At 45.5% G+C, this 16615-nt stretch overlaps 1 protein-coding gene across 1 annotated transcript in view; it reads right to left on the bottom strand.

Annotated features, from left to right (window-relative positions):
- Positions 1–16615, bottom strand: part of IL7R (interleukin 7 receptor) — a 96846-nt gene that overhangs the window by 23534 nt on the left and 56697 nt on the right. Inside the window, exon 2 of the mRNA XM_075847594.1 lies at positions 9178–9312. Within this exon, the coding sequence (XP_075703709.1) occupies positions 9178–9312 (135 nt within the window). The remainder of the gene's footprint in view (positions 1–9177; positions 9313–16615) is intronic.

Raw genomic sequence — 16615 nt, 5'->3', positions numbered from 1 at the left:
ACTTTACATCTACAACCGTCTGAGCGGTAAAAATGTATCAATTTGTCTCTGTTTGTTATGGAACTAGTAATGGGCAATAAAAAAAACATCCCGATGTGCAGGCCGGAGGGGAACATTCCTTCAGATTCAGGGACCTAGTATTTAGAATCCAGGAAGGGACATAGCACATCTGCTGGAAGCGAGGGCGCCCGTATTATACCAGCGCAATACTTTCCCAGAAAAACGGCCCAAACTACAAAGGAGGAAAAGTCCCCAAATGGTGCAATGTTACAAAAGGGGGACAAGAAAGAAAACCGTTTATTAGTGCGACACCGGCCTGCGCATAACGGATCGCTTCACAGTGTAACACACATCTATGGATAATTGTATTATTTACCCCATTATTATACCCTCTTATTATACCCTGATGTACTCCGCACAGATTACATATACCCTGATGTACTCCTCACAGTTTACATATACCCTGATGTACTCCTCACAGCTTACATATACCCTGATGTACTGCACCCAGCTTACATATACCCTGATGTACTCCGCCCAGCTTACATATACCCTGATATACTCCGCACAGATTACATATACCCTGATGTACTCCTCACAGCTTACATATACCCTGATGTACTCCGCCCAGCTTACATATACACTGATGTACTCCGCACAGCTTACATATACCCTCATGTACTCCGCACAGCTTACATATACCCTGATGTACTCCGCCCAGCTTACATATACACTGATGTACTCCGCACAGCTTACATATACCCTCATGTACTCCGCCCAGCGCACATATGCCCTGATATACTCCGCACAGCTTACATATACCCTGATGTACTCCGCACAGCTTACATATACCCTCATGTACTCCGCACAGCTTACATATACCCTGATGTACTCCTCACAGCTTACATATACCCTGATGTACTCCACACAGATTACATATGCCCTGATGTACTCCTCACAGCTTACATATACCCTGATGTACTCCGCCCAGCTTACATATACCCTGATGTACTCCTCACAGCTTACATATACCCTGATGTACTCCGCACAGATTACATATGCCCTGATGTACTCCGCACAGCTTCCATATACCCTCATGTACTCCGCACAGTTTACATATACCCTCATGTACTCCGCCCAGCTTACATATACCCTGATGTACTCCACACAGATTACATATACCCTGATGTACTCCGCACAGCTTACATATACCCTCATGTACTCCGCACAGCTTACATATACCCTCATGTACTCCGCACAGCTTACATATACCCTGATGTACTGCACCCAGCTTACATATACCCTGATGTACTGCACCCAGCTTACATATACCCTGATGTACTCCGCCCAGCTTACATATACCCTGATGTACTCCGCACAGCTTACATATACCCTGATGTACTCCGCCCAGCTTACATATACACTGATGTACTCCGCACAGCTTACATATACCCTCATGTACTCCGCCCAGCGCACATATGCCCTGATATACAACGCACAGCTTACATATACCCTCATGTACTCCGCACAGCTTACATATACCCTCATGTACTCCTCACAGCTTACATATACCCTGATGTACTCCGCACAGATTACATATACCCTGATGTACTCCGCCCAGCTTACATATACCCTGATGTACTCCGCACAGCTTACATATACCCTGATGTACTGCATCCAGCTTACATATACCCTGATGTACTCCGCACAGCTTACATATATCCTCATGTACTCCGCACAGCTTACATATACCCTCATGTACTCCGCACAGCTTACATATACCCTGATGTACTCCGCACAGCTTACATATACCCTCATGTACTCCGCACAGCTTACATATACCCTGATGTACTCCGCCCAGCTTACATATACCCTGATGTACTCCTCACAGCTTACATATACCCTGATGTACTCCGCCCAGTTTACATATACCCTGATGTACTCCTCACAGCTTACATATACCCTGATGTACTCCGCACAGATTACATATGCCCTGATGTACTCCGCACAGCTTACATATACCCTCATGTACTCCGCACAGCTTACATATACCCTGATGTACTGCATCCAGCTTACATATACCCTGATGTACTCCGCACAGCTTACATATATCCTCATGTACTCCGCACAGCTTACATATACCCTCATGTACTCCGCACAGCTTACATATACCCTGATGTACTCCGCACAGCTTACATATACCCTCATGTACTCCGCACAGCTTACATATACCCTCATGTACTCCGCCCAGCTTACATATACCCTGATGTACTCCTCACAGCTTACATATACCCTGATGTACTCCGCACAGATTACATATACCCTGATGTACTCCGCACAGCTTACATATACCCTGATGTACTCCGCACAGCTTACATATACCCTCATGTACTCCGCCCAGCTTACATATACCCTCATGTACTCCGCCCAGCTTACATATACCCTCATGTACTCCGCACAGCTTACATATACCCTGATGTACTCCGCACAGCTTACATATACCCTCATGTACTCCGCACAGCTTACATATACCCTGATGTACTCCGCACAGCTTACATATACCCTCATGTACTCCGCAAAGCTTACATATACCCTGATGTACTCCGCACAGCTTACATATACCCTCATGTACTCCGCCCAGCTTACATATACCCTGATGTACTCCTCACAGCTTACATATACCCTGATGTACTCCGCACAGATTACATATACCCTGATGTACTCCGCCCAGCTTACATATACCCTGATGTACTCCGCACAGCTTACATATACCCTGATGTACTCCGCCCAGCTTACATATACCCTCATGTACTCCGCACAGCTTACATATACCCTGATGTACTGCATCCAGCTTACATATACCCTGATGTACTCCGCACAGCTTACATATATCCTCATGTACTCCGCACAGCTTACATATACCCTCATGTACTCCGCACAGCTTACATATACCCTGATGTACTCCGCACAGCTTACATATACCCTCATGTACTCCGCACAGCTTACATATACCCTGATGTACTCCGCACAGCTTACATATACCCTCATGTACTCCGCACAGCTTACATATACCCTGATGTACTCCGCCCAGCTTACATATACCCTGATGTACTCCTCACAGCTTACATATACCCTGATGTACTCCGCACAGATTACATATGCCCTGATGTACTCCGCACAGCTTACATATACCCTCATGTACTCCGCACAGCTTACATATACCCTGATGTAGTCCGCACAGCTTACATATACCCTCATGTACTCCGCACAGCTTACATATACCCTGATGTACTCCGCACAGCTTACATATACCCTCATGTACTCCGCACAGCTTACATATACCCTGATGTACTCCGCACAGCTTACATATACCCTCATGTACTCCGCACAGCTTACATATACCCTCATGTACTCCGCACAGCTTACATATACCCTGATGTACTCCGCACAGATTACATATGCCCTGATGTACTCCGCACAGCTTACATATACCCTCATGTACTCCGCACAGCTTACATATACCCTGATGTACTCCGCCCAGCTTACATATACCCTGATGTACTCCACACAGATTACATATACCCTGATGTACTCCGCACAGCTTACATATACCCTCATGTACTCCGCACAGCTTACATATACCCTCATGTACTCCGCACAGCTTACATATACCCTGATGTACTGCACCCAGCTTACATATACCCTGATGTACTGCACCCAGCTTACATATACCCTGATGTACTCCGCCCAGCTTACATATACCCTGATGTACTCCGCACAGCTTACATATACCCTGATGTACTCCGCCCAGCTTACATATACCCTCATGTACTCCGCACAGCTTACATATACCCTGATGTACTCCGCCCAGCGCACATATGCCCTGATATACTCCGCACAGCTTACATATACCCTCATGTACTCCGCACAGCTTACATATACCCTGATGTACTCCGCACAGCTTACATATACCCTGATGTACTCCTCACAGCTTACATATACCCTGATGTACTCCGCACAGATTACATATGCCCTGATGTACTCCTCACAGCTTACATATACCCTGATGTACTCCTCACAGCTTACATATACCCTGATGTACTCCGCCCAGCTTACATATACCCTGATGTACTCCTCACAGCTTACATATACCCTGATGTACTCCGCACAGATTACATATGCCCTGATGTACTCCGCACAGCTTCCATATACCCTCATGTACTCCGCACAGCTTACATATACCCTCATGTACTCCGCCCAGCTTACATATACCCTGATGTACTCCGCACAGATTACATATACCCTGATGTACTCCGCACAGCTTACATATACCCTCATGTACTCCGCACAGCTTACATATACCCTCATGTACTCCGCACAGCTTACATATACCCTGATGTACTGCACCCAGCTTACATATACCCTGATGTACTGCACCCAGCTTACATATACCCTGATGTACTCCGCCCAGCTTACATATACCCTGATGTACTCCGCACAGCTTACATATACCCTGATGTACTCCGCCCAGCTTACATATACCCTGATGTACTCCGCCCAGCTTACATATACCCTGATGTACTCCGCACAGCTTACATATACCCTGATGTACTCCGCCCAGTTTACATATACCCTCATGTACTCCGCACAGCTTACATATACCCTGATGTACTCCGCCCAGTTTACATATACCCTGATGTACTCCGCCCAGTTTACATATACCCTCATGTACTCCGCACAGCTTACATATACCCTGATGTACTGCATCCAGCTTACATATACCCTGATGTACTCCGCACAGCTTACATATACCCTCATGTACTCCGCACAGCTTACATATACCCTGATGTACTCCGCACAGCTTACATATACCCTCATGTACTCCGCACAGCTTACATATACCCTGATGTACTCCGCCCAGCTTACATATACCCTGATGTACTCCTCACAGCTTACATATACCCTGATGTACTCCGCCCAGCTTACATATACCCTGATGTACTCCTCACAGCTTACATATACCCTGATGTACTCCGCACAGATTACATATGCCCTGATGTACTCCGCACAGCTTACATATACCCTCATGTACTCCGCACAGCTTACATATACCCTCATGTACTCCGCACAGCTTACATATACCCTCATGTACTCCGCCCAGCTTACATATACCCTGATGTACTCCGCACAGCTTACATATACTCTCATGTACTCCGCACAGCTTACATATACCCTGATGTACTCCGCACAGCTTACATATACCCTCATGTACTCCGCACAGCTTACATATACCCTGATGTACTCCGCCCAGCTTACATATACCCTGATGTACTCCTCACAGCTTACATATACCCTGATGTACTCCGCCCAGCTTACATATACCCTGATGTACTCCTCACAGCTTACATATACCCTGATGTACTCCGCACAGATTACATATGCCCTGATGTACTCCGCACAGCTTACATATACCCTGATGTACTCCGCACAGCTTACATATACCCTCATGTACTCCGGCCAGCTTACATATACCCTCATGTACTCCACACAGATTACATATACCCTGATGTACTCCGCCCAGCTTACATATACCCTGATGTACTCCGCACAGCTTACATATACCCTGATGTACTCCGCCCAGCTTACATATACCCTGATGTACTCCGCCCAGCTTACATATACCCTGATGTACTCCGCACAGCTTACATATACCCTGATGTACTCCGCCCAGCTTACATATACCCTCATGTACTCCGCACAGCTTACATATACCCTGATGTACTGCACCCAGCTTACATATACCCTGATGTACTCCGCACAGCTTACATATATCCTCATGTACTCCGCACAGCTTACATATACCCTCATGTGCTCCGCACAGCTTACATATACCCTGATGTACTCCGCACAGCTTACATATACCCTCATGTACTCCGCACAGCTTACATATACCCTGATGTACTCCGCCCAGCTTACATATACCCTGATGTACTCCGCCCAGCTTACATATACCCTGATGTACTCCTCACAGCTTACATATACCCTGATGTACTCCGCACAGCTTACATATGCCCCCACATTCTAAACTGAAATACCAGTAATATTCAAACAAAACTACTACCAAGCAAAATCCACACTCCAAATGGCGCTCCTTCTCCTTCCTGTAAACGGCCCAAAAAATGGCAGAAAATACGGAGGCTGAACGCCACCAAACATCTTCACATTTATTTTATTGGGAAAAATGGCATTTTGTCCCCACAGGTATTTTTTACGCAGCCGTTTGTAAAAACGGCGATTAAACCCCTCCTGTAAAAAAGTGCATGTCACTTCTTGAGCCGTTTTTGGAGCCATTTTTCATTGTCTCAATAGAAAAATAGCTAGAAAAAGGGCCTTGATTCATAAAAAGCGGCTGAAAATCAGAGGATGTTTTCCATTGAAAACAACTCTTTTTTTTACAGCCGCTTTTAGTTTAGCATGTGAACATACCCTAAACCCTACAGTGTGTCCTAACAGCAGTTTACGTCCACAAGTAAGACATTACCATACCCGGGAGAACCCACTTATCAATTTATGGGGTAAGATTCTCCAGTAGCGCAAGCTGGGCACAACATATTGTGCGGTAAATAGGCATATCAGTGGAAACATTTTAATTTTCACTTTGCATCCTCCACTGCATATTAATTTCTGAAAAACACCTGTGGAATCTTAATTCTCTTTTTTTTTTTTTTGGTACATCAGGGGTTTTGCGTACGCGACATGGCATCCACAAACCATTCCAGCAAAATCTACGCTTCAAAAGTCAAATACCGCTCCTTTTCTTCTGTACCCTCCCATATGTCTAAACAGCAGTTTATAACCACATATGGGGTGTTACCATACTCGGGAGACATTGCTTTACAAATGTTCAAAAATTTTTTATTTTCACAAGGAATAAAGAAGATCGTAATCTACATCTTAGGGTATGTGCACACACACTAATTACGTCCGTAATTTACGGACGTATTTCGGCCGCAAGTTCCGGACCGAACTCAGTGCAGAGAGCCGGGCTCCTAGCATCATAGTTATGTACGACGCTAGGAGTCCCTGCCTCGCTGCCGGACAACTGTCCCGTACTGTAATCATGTTTTCAGTACGTGACAGTTGTCCTGCAGCGAGGCAGGGACTCCTAGCATCGTACATAAGTATGATGCTTGGAGCCCGGCTCCCTGCACTGTGTTCGGTCCGGTACTTGCGGCCGAAATACGTCCGTCAATTACGGACGTAATTAGTGTGTGTGCACATACCCTTAGCCCTTATTCACACGACAGGGTTTCCCGGCCGGGTGACGGCCGTTCATAAAGGCTGGGTTCACACGACCTATTTTCAGATGTAAACAAGGCGTATTATGCCTCGTTTTATGTCTGAAAATAGGGCTACAATACGTCGGCAAACATCTGCCCATTCATTTGAATGGGTTTGCCGACGTACTGTGCAGACGACCTGTCATTTACGCGTCGTCGTTTGACAGCTGTCAAACGACGACGCGTAAAAATACAGCCTCGTCAAAGAAGTGCAGGACACTTTTTTCAGACGTAATTTGAGCCGTTCTTCATTGAACTCCATGAAGCACAGCTCAAAATTTACGGCTGTCAGAGAAGCCTCACAAAATGCGAGGAGGAGCATTTACGACTGAAACGAGGCAGCTGTTTTCTCCTGAAAATAGTCTGTCTTTTCAGACGTAAATGCCTGCTATCGTGTGCACCCAAATCGGCCGTCACCCGGCTGCATTAGGAACAATAGACCCCTAATGGGGCTATTCACACGACCGATTTTTTGACGGCCCGGGAAACCTGGCCGTCAAAAAATGGGACATGCCCTATTTTCGGCCGTTTACTCGGCCGCCCGGCTCCCATAGAAGTCTATGGGGCCGGGTAATACACGGCCATCACCGGAATGTGTCCCGAGTGACGGCCATGTATTCCGTCGCGCTCGCGCGCTCTCTCTCCTCCTCCTCCTCACAGTGCAGAGTGCATGTGAGGAGGAGGGTCCTTTTTTGCTCCCTGTAGAAGTCGGAATCTCCAATCCCCGGCCGGGGATTGAGGATTCCGCTACAGGAGAAGTGCGTGACTATACTGTCCATATATGGACACAGCGAAGTCACTCACTTCTGCAGCGGAATCCCCGACTCTATGGCCGGGGATTCCGCTACAGGAGAAGTGCGTGACTACACTGTCCATATATGGACACAGCGAAGTCACTCACTTCTGCAGCGAAATCCCCGACTCTATGGCCGGGGATTCCGCTACAGGAGAAGTGCGTGACTACACTGTCCATATTTGGACACAGCGATGTCACTCACTTCTGCAGCGGAATCCCCGACTCTATGGCCGGAGATTCCGCTACAGGAGAAGTGAGTGACTACACTGTCCATATATGGACACAGTGACGTCACTCACTTCTGAAGCAGAATTCCCGACCTGTGGCAGGGAATTCCTCTCCAGGAGAAGTCAGTGACTACACTGTCCATATATGGACATTGAAGTCAGTGACTTCTCCTGGAATGTGGGCGGGGGGGGGGATGGATGCAACCTACAGGGGGCTGTGTGCCATCACCTACAGGGGACTTGGTGGCATCACCTGCAGGGGGCTGGGTGGCATTACCTGCAGGGGGCTGGGTGGCATTACCTGCAGGGGGCTTGGTGGCATTACCAACAGGGAGCTTGGTGGCATTACCTACAAGGGGCAGGGTGGCATTACCTACAAAGGGCAGGGTGGCATTACCTACAAGGGGCAGGGTGGCATTACCAACAAGGGGCAGGGTGGCATTACCTACAAGGGGCAGGGTGGCATTATCTATAGGGGGCAGGGTGGCATTACCTATAGGGGGCTGGGTGGCATTACCTGCAGGGGGCTGGGTGGCATTACCTGCAGGGGGCTGGGTGGCATTACCTGCAGGGGGCTGGGTGGCATTACCTACAGCAGGGGTCAGGAACCTTTTTGGCTAAGAGAGCCGTAAACGCCACATATTTTGAAATATAATTCCGCGAGAGCCGTACAATATGTTTAAAGGGCCATTGACAGATCAATCGCTCCAATGTTCACTTAGTACAGCAAGGAATGCTCCTCCCTGCTGTATAAAGCCACAACTGGACTGAAACAATGGTAATTAGCAGTAAAAAAATTAAATAAATAACTTACATTGTGAGCTTGCGATGCATGACATCAGTCCAGCAGTCTGGCTTCTTCTTTTTCCTGCGCATGACTGGAAGCTGGCATTCTTCCCACCTGATGTTGAGAGAATGCCAGCTTTGAGGCATTCGCAGAAGAAAGAAGCTGGAATGTTGGACATGTCACACAACGCATTGTCAGTTATGTCAATTATCTATTTTATTATTTTACAGCGAATTATTGTTTAGGTCCAGCGGTGGCTTAGTGCAGCAGAGAGGAACACTCCTTTGTGTACTAAGTGACCGCTGGAGCAATTGTATCTGTCAGTGGCCCTTTTAAAAGTGTTGGTTTTACAGAAAATGAACAAAAAAGAGAGGCTCAGAACCATCTGGGAGACCTCCAGAGCTGTAATAAAGCGCTCAGAACAGATTTTTGCCCTGATAGTGGTCCTTTAAATCAGTTTCTTATGCCCACAAGAGATTAATTTAAAGCCCCCAAGAGTGTAATATGGGTGGCAGATGTTTTTTAAGGCCATATTTTTATTTTTTTTTTGGGGGGGGGGCTATATTATGGATTATGTGGGATTATTTTCAGGGGTGAAGTGGGAAGGGGGGGTTGGTGGGACACACTGTATTACACAGCCCCTTTATTGATGCAGCTCACTGCTGCTGACCATGAGGCTGTGTAACAATTTCCATGTTATAATGTTCACCTTCAAAGCAGCAGCACAGCCAGGGGTTTCTGGAACGTCCAAGGGAGACACAAGGGAGGAGGCAGATGCCGCTTCACTAGGGGACGCAGGTGCGTGCTTGCAGACGGCGCGGCTATGCAGGGAGTTATGGGAAATGTAGTCCATGCTCCCTGCCGCTCACCACTGCCGCCAATGCTTATCAGGCCATCAAAGAACTACCGTATATGTCGGCGTATAAGACGACTGGGCGTATAAGACGACCCCCAACTTTTACCCTTAAAATATAGAATTTAAGATATACTCACCATTTCGTGCAGGAGCGCTTCACTATGGCCATCGGCGGCAGGACCCAGGACTCTCTGTCTCTTTGAACTCGCGCATGCGCAGATAGGCGAGGTACATGATGGGGTTAATTACTATTAATGTGAGGAACATGGAGGGTAAATTCATCGCACCTCGCGCCTCACATTAATAAGTGAATGAAAGCCGTGTTTATTTCATTTTTTTACAGCGTACACATCATAAATGATGCAAAAACATTGTTGTCCGCGCCATTACTGAATGTGTGTATTTTATGTATTGAGACTTATTTTAATGTTTATTGTAAAAAAGGTGAAGGTGTATATTTTTTTAAAAATTTAACCATACTTTGTTTTTACTTTATTTTTAAACTTTAATGTACTGACATATATCAGATATGTGCCAGTACATTAGCCTGTGGACGGATAGCACACAGGCTGTTGTTAGGACATACTTGGGTATGTCCTAACAACAAGAGATATGGTCAGACAGCCCTGGGGTCCGTCAATAGACCCTGGGCTGTCTGCCCATATATGGTATGGCCCTCGATCGCGTCACAGGAATTCCCTGTGATGCGATCCAGGGGCATCCCCCCTTCTCACTTTCCCCTGAATGCTGCAGTCAGCTGTGATCGCAGCATTCACGGGAATAACGGCGGAGATGAGAGGTTCTCTGATCTCCGGCGTTATAGAGCGGGGCTGCGGCTGTGTAATACAGCCATTGCCCCGCTCCTGACAGGAAGTGCGCGCGCGGTCAGCATGAGGAGATGCGGCCGGCGCTGCACTAATGAGCGGCAGTTCAGGCACTGAAGACAACATGGGGGTGCTTTGTAGCGCGCCCGCCATGTTCTGTCTTCAATGCCGCAGATCATTAGTGCAGCGCCGGCCGCATCACATGATGCTGACCCCGCGCGCATATGTCAGGACTCAGGAGCGGGGCTGTGGCTGAATTACACAGCCGCAGCCCCGCTCTCATAGTCATGTGTACTATACTGAGCTGTGCGGCTGCAACGTGCATCCCTCCCATAGACAGGTAGGAGCCCTGTCTGCGAGCCAGATACGGCCATCAAAAGAGCCATATCTGGCTCGCGAGCCATAGGTTCCCGACCCCTGACCTACAGGGTGCTGTGTGGCATTATCTACAAAGGACTGTGTGTGGCAACAAATTTAAATGAAATTCATCCGATTTTAAAACGGACAGAGAAAATAAACGGATGCAAAACGGGTCAAAATCGGCCGTTAAAAATGGCAACACTACCCGGAACGGAATCGGAACGGATGCAAAACGGATGCAAACCGGCCGGGAAAAACGGCCCAAAACGGCCGATTTTATCAGCTGACACTCGGACCCTGTCGTGTGAATGAGGAGTTAGGCGGGATTCACACGACAGGGTCCTGCCCGAGTGTCGGCCGGTAAAATCGGCCATTTTGCCCGGCCGGTTTGCATAAAGTTTTGCATCCGTTCCGGGCCAGGCAGATCTGGACAGTGACATCAGCGGCAACTCCTGAAGGGGAATCCCCATGTGTTCGGGGATTCCGCTTCAGGAGTTTCCCCCGATGTCACTGCCCAGATATTGACAGAGACATCAAACGCTCTGTCCAGGAGCGGAATCCCCGAAAACACGGGGATTCCGCTCCTTCAAGGAGCTAAAGTGGGGCTAGCACAAAGCAGAGCGGGGAGATACCTCCCTGCTCTGCTATAGTGGCGTCGCTACAGTAGTAGCAGCCGCAGCAGCTGCTAGCGGTGCCATGGAAGGTGTCGCCGGGCCAGGGAGCTTTTAAAACAAGCAGGGGAAGGGAGCCAGCGCAGTGCTCCCTTCCACCTGCTGTACACCCCGGCCCTGCCACACAGTGTACAGCGTACAGCCATTCGTCCGAATGGCATCAACTCCTCCTCCTCACATGCACTCTGCGCTATGAGGAGGAGGAGATAGAGCGCAAGCGATGGAAAACCCGGCCATCACTCTGGACACATTCCGGTGAAGGCCGTGTATTACCCGGCCCCATAGACTTCTATGGGAGCCGGGCGGCCGGGTACCCGGCCGAAAATAGAGCAATGACCTATTTTTTGACGGCCTGTTTTCCCGGGCGTCAAAAAATCGGTTGTGTGAATAGCCCCATTAGGGGTCTATTATTCCTAATGCAGCCGGGTGCCGGCCGATTTATGAACGGCCGGCACCCGGCCGGGAAACCCTGACATGTGAATGAGGCCTTATTGGGGGGGGGGGAAAAAATCATTTTCACGGCTTAATTCTAATTAATTCAGCAAAAAACCTTTGGGGTCAAAATTCTCACTATACCCCTAGATGATTCCTCAAGGGGTGTGGTTTTCCAAATGGAGTCACTTTTGGGGTGTTTCCACTAAACTAGTACTACGGGGGCTCATGAAATGGGACTTGGCACCCAGAAACCATTCCAAAATCCAAATGGCGCTCTTTCCCTTCTAAGCCCTGCCGTGTGTCCAAACAGTCGTTTATGACCACATGTGGGGTATTGTTTTAGTCGGGAGAAATTGCTTTACAAATGTTGCAGTGCTTTTTCTCCTTTAGTCCTTGTGGAAATTAGAAAAAATTAGCTAAACCTACATTGTCAAAATTTAAATTCCAATAATTTCTGAAAAAAACCTGTGGAGTCAATTTGCTCACTATACCCCTAGATAAATTCCTTGAGTGGAGTAGTTTCCCTAATGGGGTCACTTTTGCGGGATTTCCACTGTTTTGGCACCATAAGACCTCTTCAAACCTGACATGGACCCTAAAATATATTCTGATAAAAAATCCTCTAGTTGCTCCTTTTCTTCTGAGGCCTGTGCTTCAGTCCATTACCACACTAGAGCCACATGTGGGATTTTTTTTTAAACTGTAGAATCTGGCCAATAAATATTGATTTGCGTTTCTCTTTTAAAACCTTCTGTGTTACAAAAAAAAATGGATTAAAAATGAATTTCTGCAAAAAAAAAATAAAAATGGAATTTGTACATTTCACCTCTACTTTGCTGTAATTTCTGTGAAACGTCTAAAGGGTTAAGAAACTTTTTAAATGCTGTTTTGAATACTTTGAGGGCTGCAGTTATTAAAATGGGGGGATTTATTCGGGGTTTCTAATGTATAAGGCCCTCAAAGCCACTTCGCAACTGAAATGGCCCCTGTAAAAATAGCCTTTGAAAATTTGAGAAATTGCTGCTAAAGTTCAAAGCCTTGTAACGTCCTAGAAAAATAAAAGGACGTTCAAAATACGATGCAAACATAAAGTAGACATATGGGGGATGTTAATTAGCAATTATTGTGTGTGGGATAACTGCCTGTCTTACAAGCAGATACATTTAAATGTAGAAAAATGCTAATTTTTGCTAAATTTTGATGTTTTTCACAATTAAATACTGAATGTATCGAGCAAATTTTGCCAGTAACATTAATTCCAATGTTTCACGAGAAAATAATCTCAGAATCGCTTGGATAGGTAAAAGTCTTCCGACGTTATTACCACATAAAATGAAATATGTCAGATTTGAAAAATAAGGCTTTGTCAGGAATGTCAAAAGTGGCCACAGCGGGAAGGGGTTAGTATTGAATTAAATGTAGAAATAGTAAACAGTAAGCTCCCCCTAGTAGTGACCACAGGAAGCCTGAATTTTATTATGTAACTCTATGTTTGCATAGGGGATGTGGAGCTATGTATCAGACAAAAAAAAGCTCCAACCTCTATAACAATAATGATCAACGCAAAATTTTGGAACAAAACCCCACATGGTGTTGTAAGGTAAAAATTTACTTCAAAGTTCATAACACTTATTACAGAATAATCAGATATCGGTCTAGGAAAAATAAACCTCTTACCTATTTTCTGCACGTTGAAAGGTTTACAAAATGGTAACTTCTCCCAAATCATGCAAACATTATATTCTTGTAAGTGCAAAGAGAACTCGACATATTTGTTTTCGCTCCAAGTTTTTGAAAACTTTTTTTTAATATTTTCTCTATAAAACATAACAAAAAATTAATGTAATATTTGTATTAGAAAATGAAACGCCCTAGTGTGTACAACTCTCCTGTGAATTCTCTAGGTAATAATTTATCGTCTGTTGAAAAAGGCGGAGATGTGGTGATGGTATAGTAAGGCCTAAAGACGGCAGGAGGAGCTGAAAACATTAAGAACCAGTGGGGCCATCTAATATCATAAAGGATTGTGTCCAGTCCAGGAGTGCATAATACCACCACAGGCCTGGGTCCAGCCAATTCCATGGTGTACATATTTATATCCCATGGGCAAATGGGCAACGATACATAAGTCTTAATAGCCTGAGCCCAGCCGTGCCAATGAGAGAGCGCAAGGTAAAGTTGAGCAGCATTAAGGAGATCATTTTAATAGGCAGAATTGGGATGGGAGCCCTATACAGCTGCCATATAAAGGTTATTAGTAGCGTCATTTTTCCTTGTGGCTCAGTGGGACTGTGGACAGCAATATCAGTAACAGCACCACTCCTTAAAGGGATCTTTTTGATGGACTGAGTGTAAGGACTTTTGGGACTTTCTGGGATGGAATTGTCTGGTATGATGACTATCCCGGAAGTCAGACTCTTATCAATCAAACACTGGTGGATATTCCCGAGGGTAGGCAGTCAATGTTTAGATCTCAGATAATCCATTAAATGGCCAATACCGCCGTTTGCGCGATTATCCCTTTACCGACATTTGATGTAACTGTACTTAGCGGGTTTCACTATAATGACCAAGATCAACGATGACGCCGATCTTGGCTGTTTAAGCACTAAGATGCTTAGCAACCGTGACATGTAAGCCGTTAGGAAAAGGGGGAGAGCCCCCTATTGTGCCTCATCTTCCCTTCCGTGACGCGATTGTGGGGTGCTGATGGTTGCCATGGCAGCCTGGCGGCCTAATTAAGGAGAATCTTTCTGCTCCTATTAAGCATAACGATCGTTTGTTCAAGTCCCCTAGGAGGACTAAAAACAAAAAGTAAAAAACAATTGAATGAAGATTTTAATAATGTACAAAAAATGATTACTTTTTTAAAAAAAATCTCTTTACCATTCCCCCCCCGCTAAAATAATGTAAAAAAAAACAACATAATTGGTATCGCCACGTCAGTAATGGTTTGGACTATTACAATATAATGTTATTTTTGGCGCATGGTGAATACCGTAAAAAAAAATTTTAAAAAAAATTCCAGAATTGTTTATGATCAAAAATTTATATGTACCCAAAAAATGGTACCAATAAAAACTACAGCTCGGCCCTCACACAGCTCCAGCGACAGAAAAATAATAAAGTTATGACTCTCCGTATATAATTTTTTTTAATAAATAGTTTTTACTTTGTAAAAGTAGTACATCATAAAAAAATATCATATAAATTTGGTATCACCATAATCGTATTGACCCGCAGAATAAAGTTCACCTGTTGTTTTTTCCACAGGGTAAACGCGCAACTCAAAAAACAATGTAGGAATCACAATTTTTTTTCAAATTCCACCCCGCAAATATATATTTTTTTTAGGGTCCTAGTACATTATATGGCACCATTAAAAGCTAAAACTTGCAAAAAAAAACAAGCATTATACAGCTATATTGGCTGAGAAATAAAAAAAAGTTATGGCTTTAGGAAGGCGAAAAAAAAAAATGAAAATCGGCTGCGGTGGCAAAGGGTTAAAGAGGTTTTCCCACAAGGGACATTTATGACATATCCACAGGATATCCTCAGAAAAAGCATGGTTGAACAGCAGCACACGTCTCCCAAGTTTCAATCAATATGTTCTTTTATTGGTCAAACATCCAGTAAAAAATGGCAACGTTTCGACCCGTGACAAGTGGAGGGTCTTTCTCAATCCTAACAATTTTACTTTTTGGATTATATCCACAGGATATATCTTAAATGTAAGCTAGATGCGGGTCCGCACCTATCTCTAGAATGGGGCCCCCTAAACCCTGTTCTAGCATTTTGTGCTCACGCTGACTCCCGGCCACTTCCTGACTTTCTGGTCGGGAGTTCCAGAAACAGCATAACTCGCTGAGCTATGCTGTTTCCGTAACTCCCATAGTAGTCAATGGCAGTTATGGAAGCAGCATAGCATGTGAGTTACGCTGTTTCCATAACTACTGTTCAGTTCTATCGAGCTTACGGAAACCGCGTAGCTGAGCGAACTACACTGTTTTCTCCTTCATGGTCGGAAATCAGCCGGAACACAAAGAGGTAGAACGAGCTCTAAGGGCCCCATTCTAGAGATAGGTGCGGGTCCCAGAGGAAACCCCTTTAAGATTGGGATTATATATTGGTAGAGAACTTTACTCTGGACCCAAGAAGACTGGGATAATTTTTAGGACAGAGAGGACTACCTTTTGAGTCTTCGTCTATCAAGTTGCCAAAAACTATATTCAGCCATTTTTTATTATATCTACAGTATATCCAGTGAAGCTCCTCACAACCAATATGGCTGCCATTAAATCTCCTACGTGGATTTTCAG

Source organism: Rhinoderma darwinii, chromosome 1 (genome assembly GCF_050947455.1).
Source record: "Rhinoderma darwinii isolate aRhiDar2 chromosome 1, aRhiDar2.hap1, whole genome shotgun sequence".
Lineage (NCBI taxonomy): Eukaryota > Metazoa > Chordata > Amphibia > Anura > Rhinodermatidae > Rhinoderma > Rhinoderma darwinii.
Note: the sequence above shows the minus strand (reverse complement) of the source record. Positions and strands in the feature narration are given on the sequence as shown.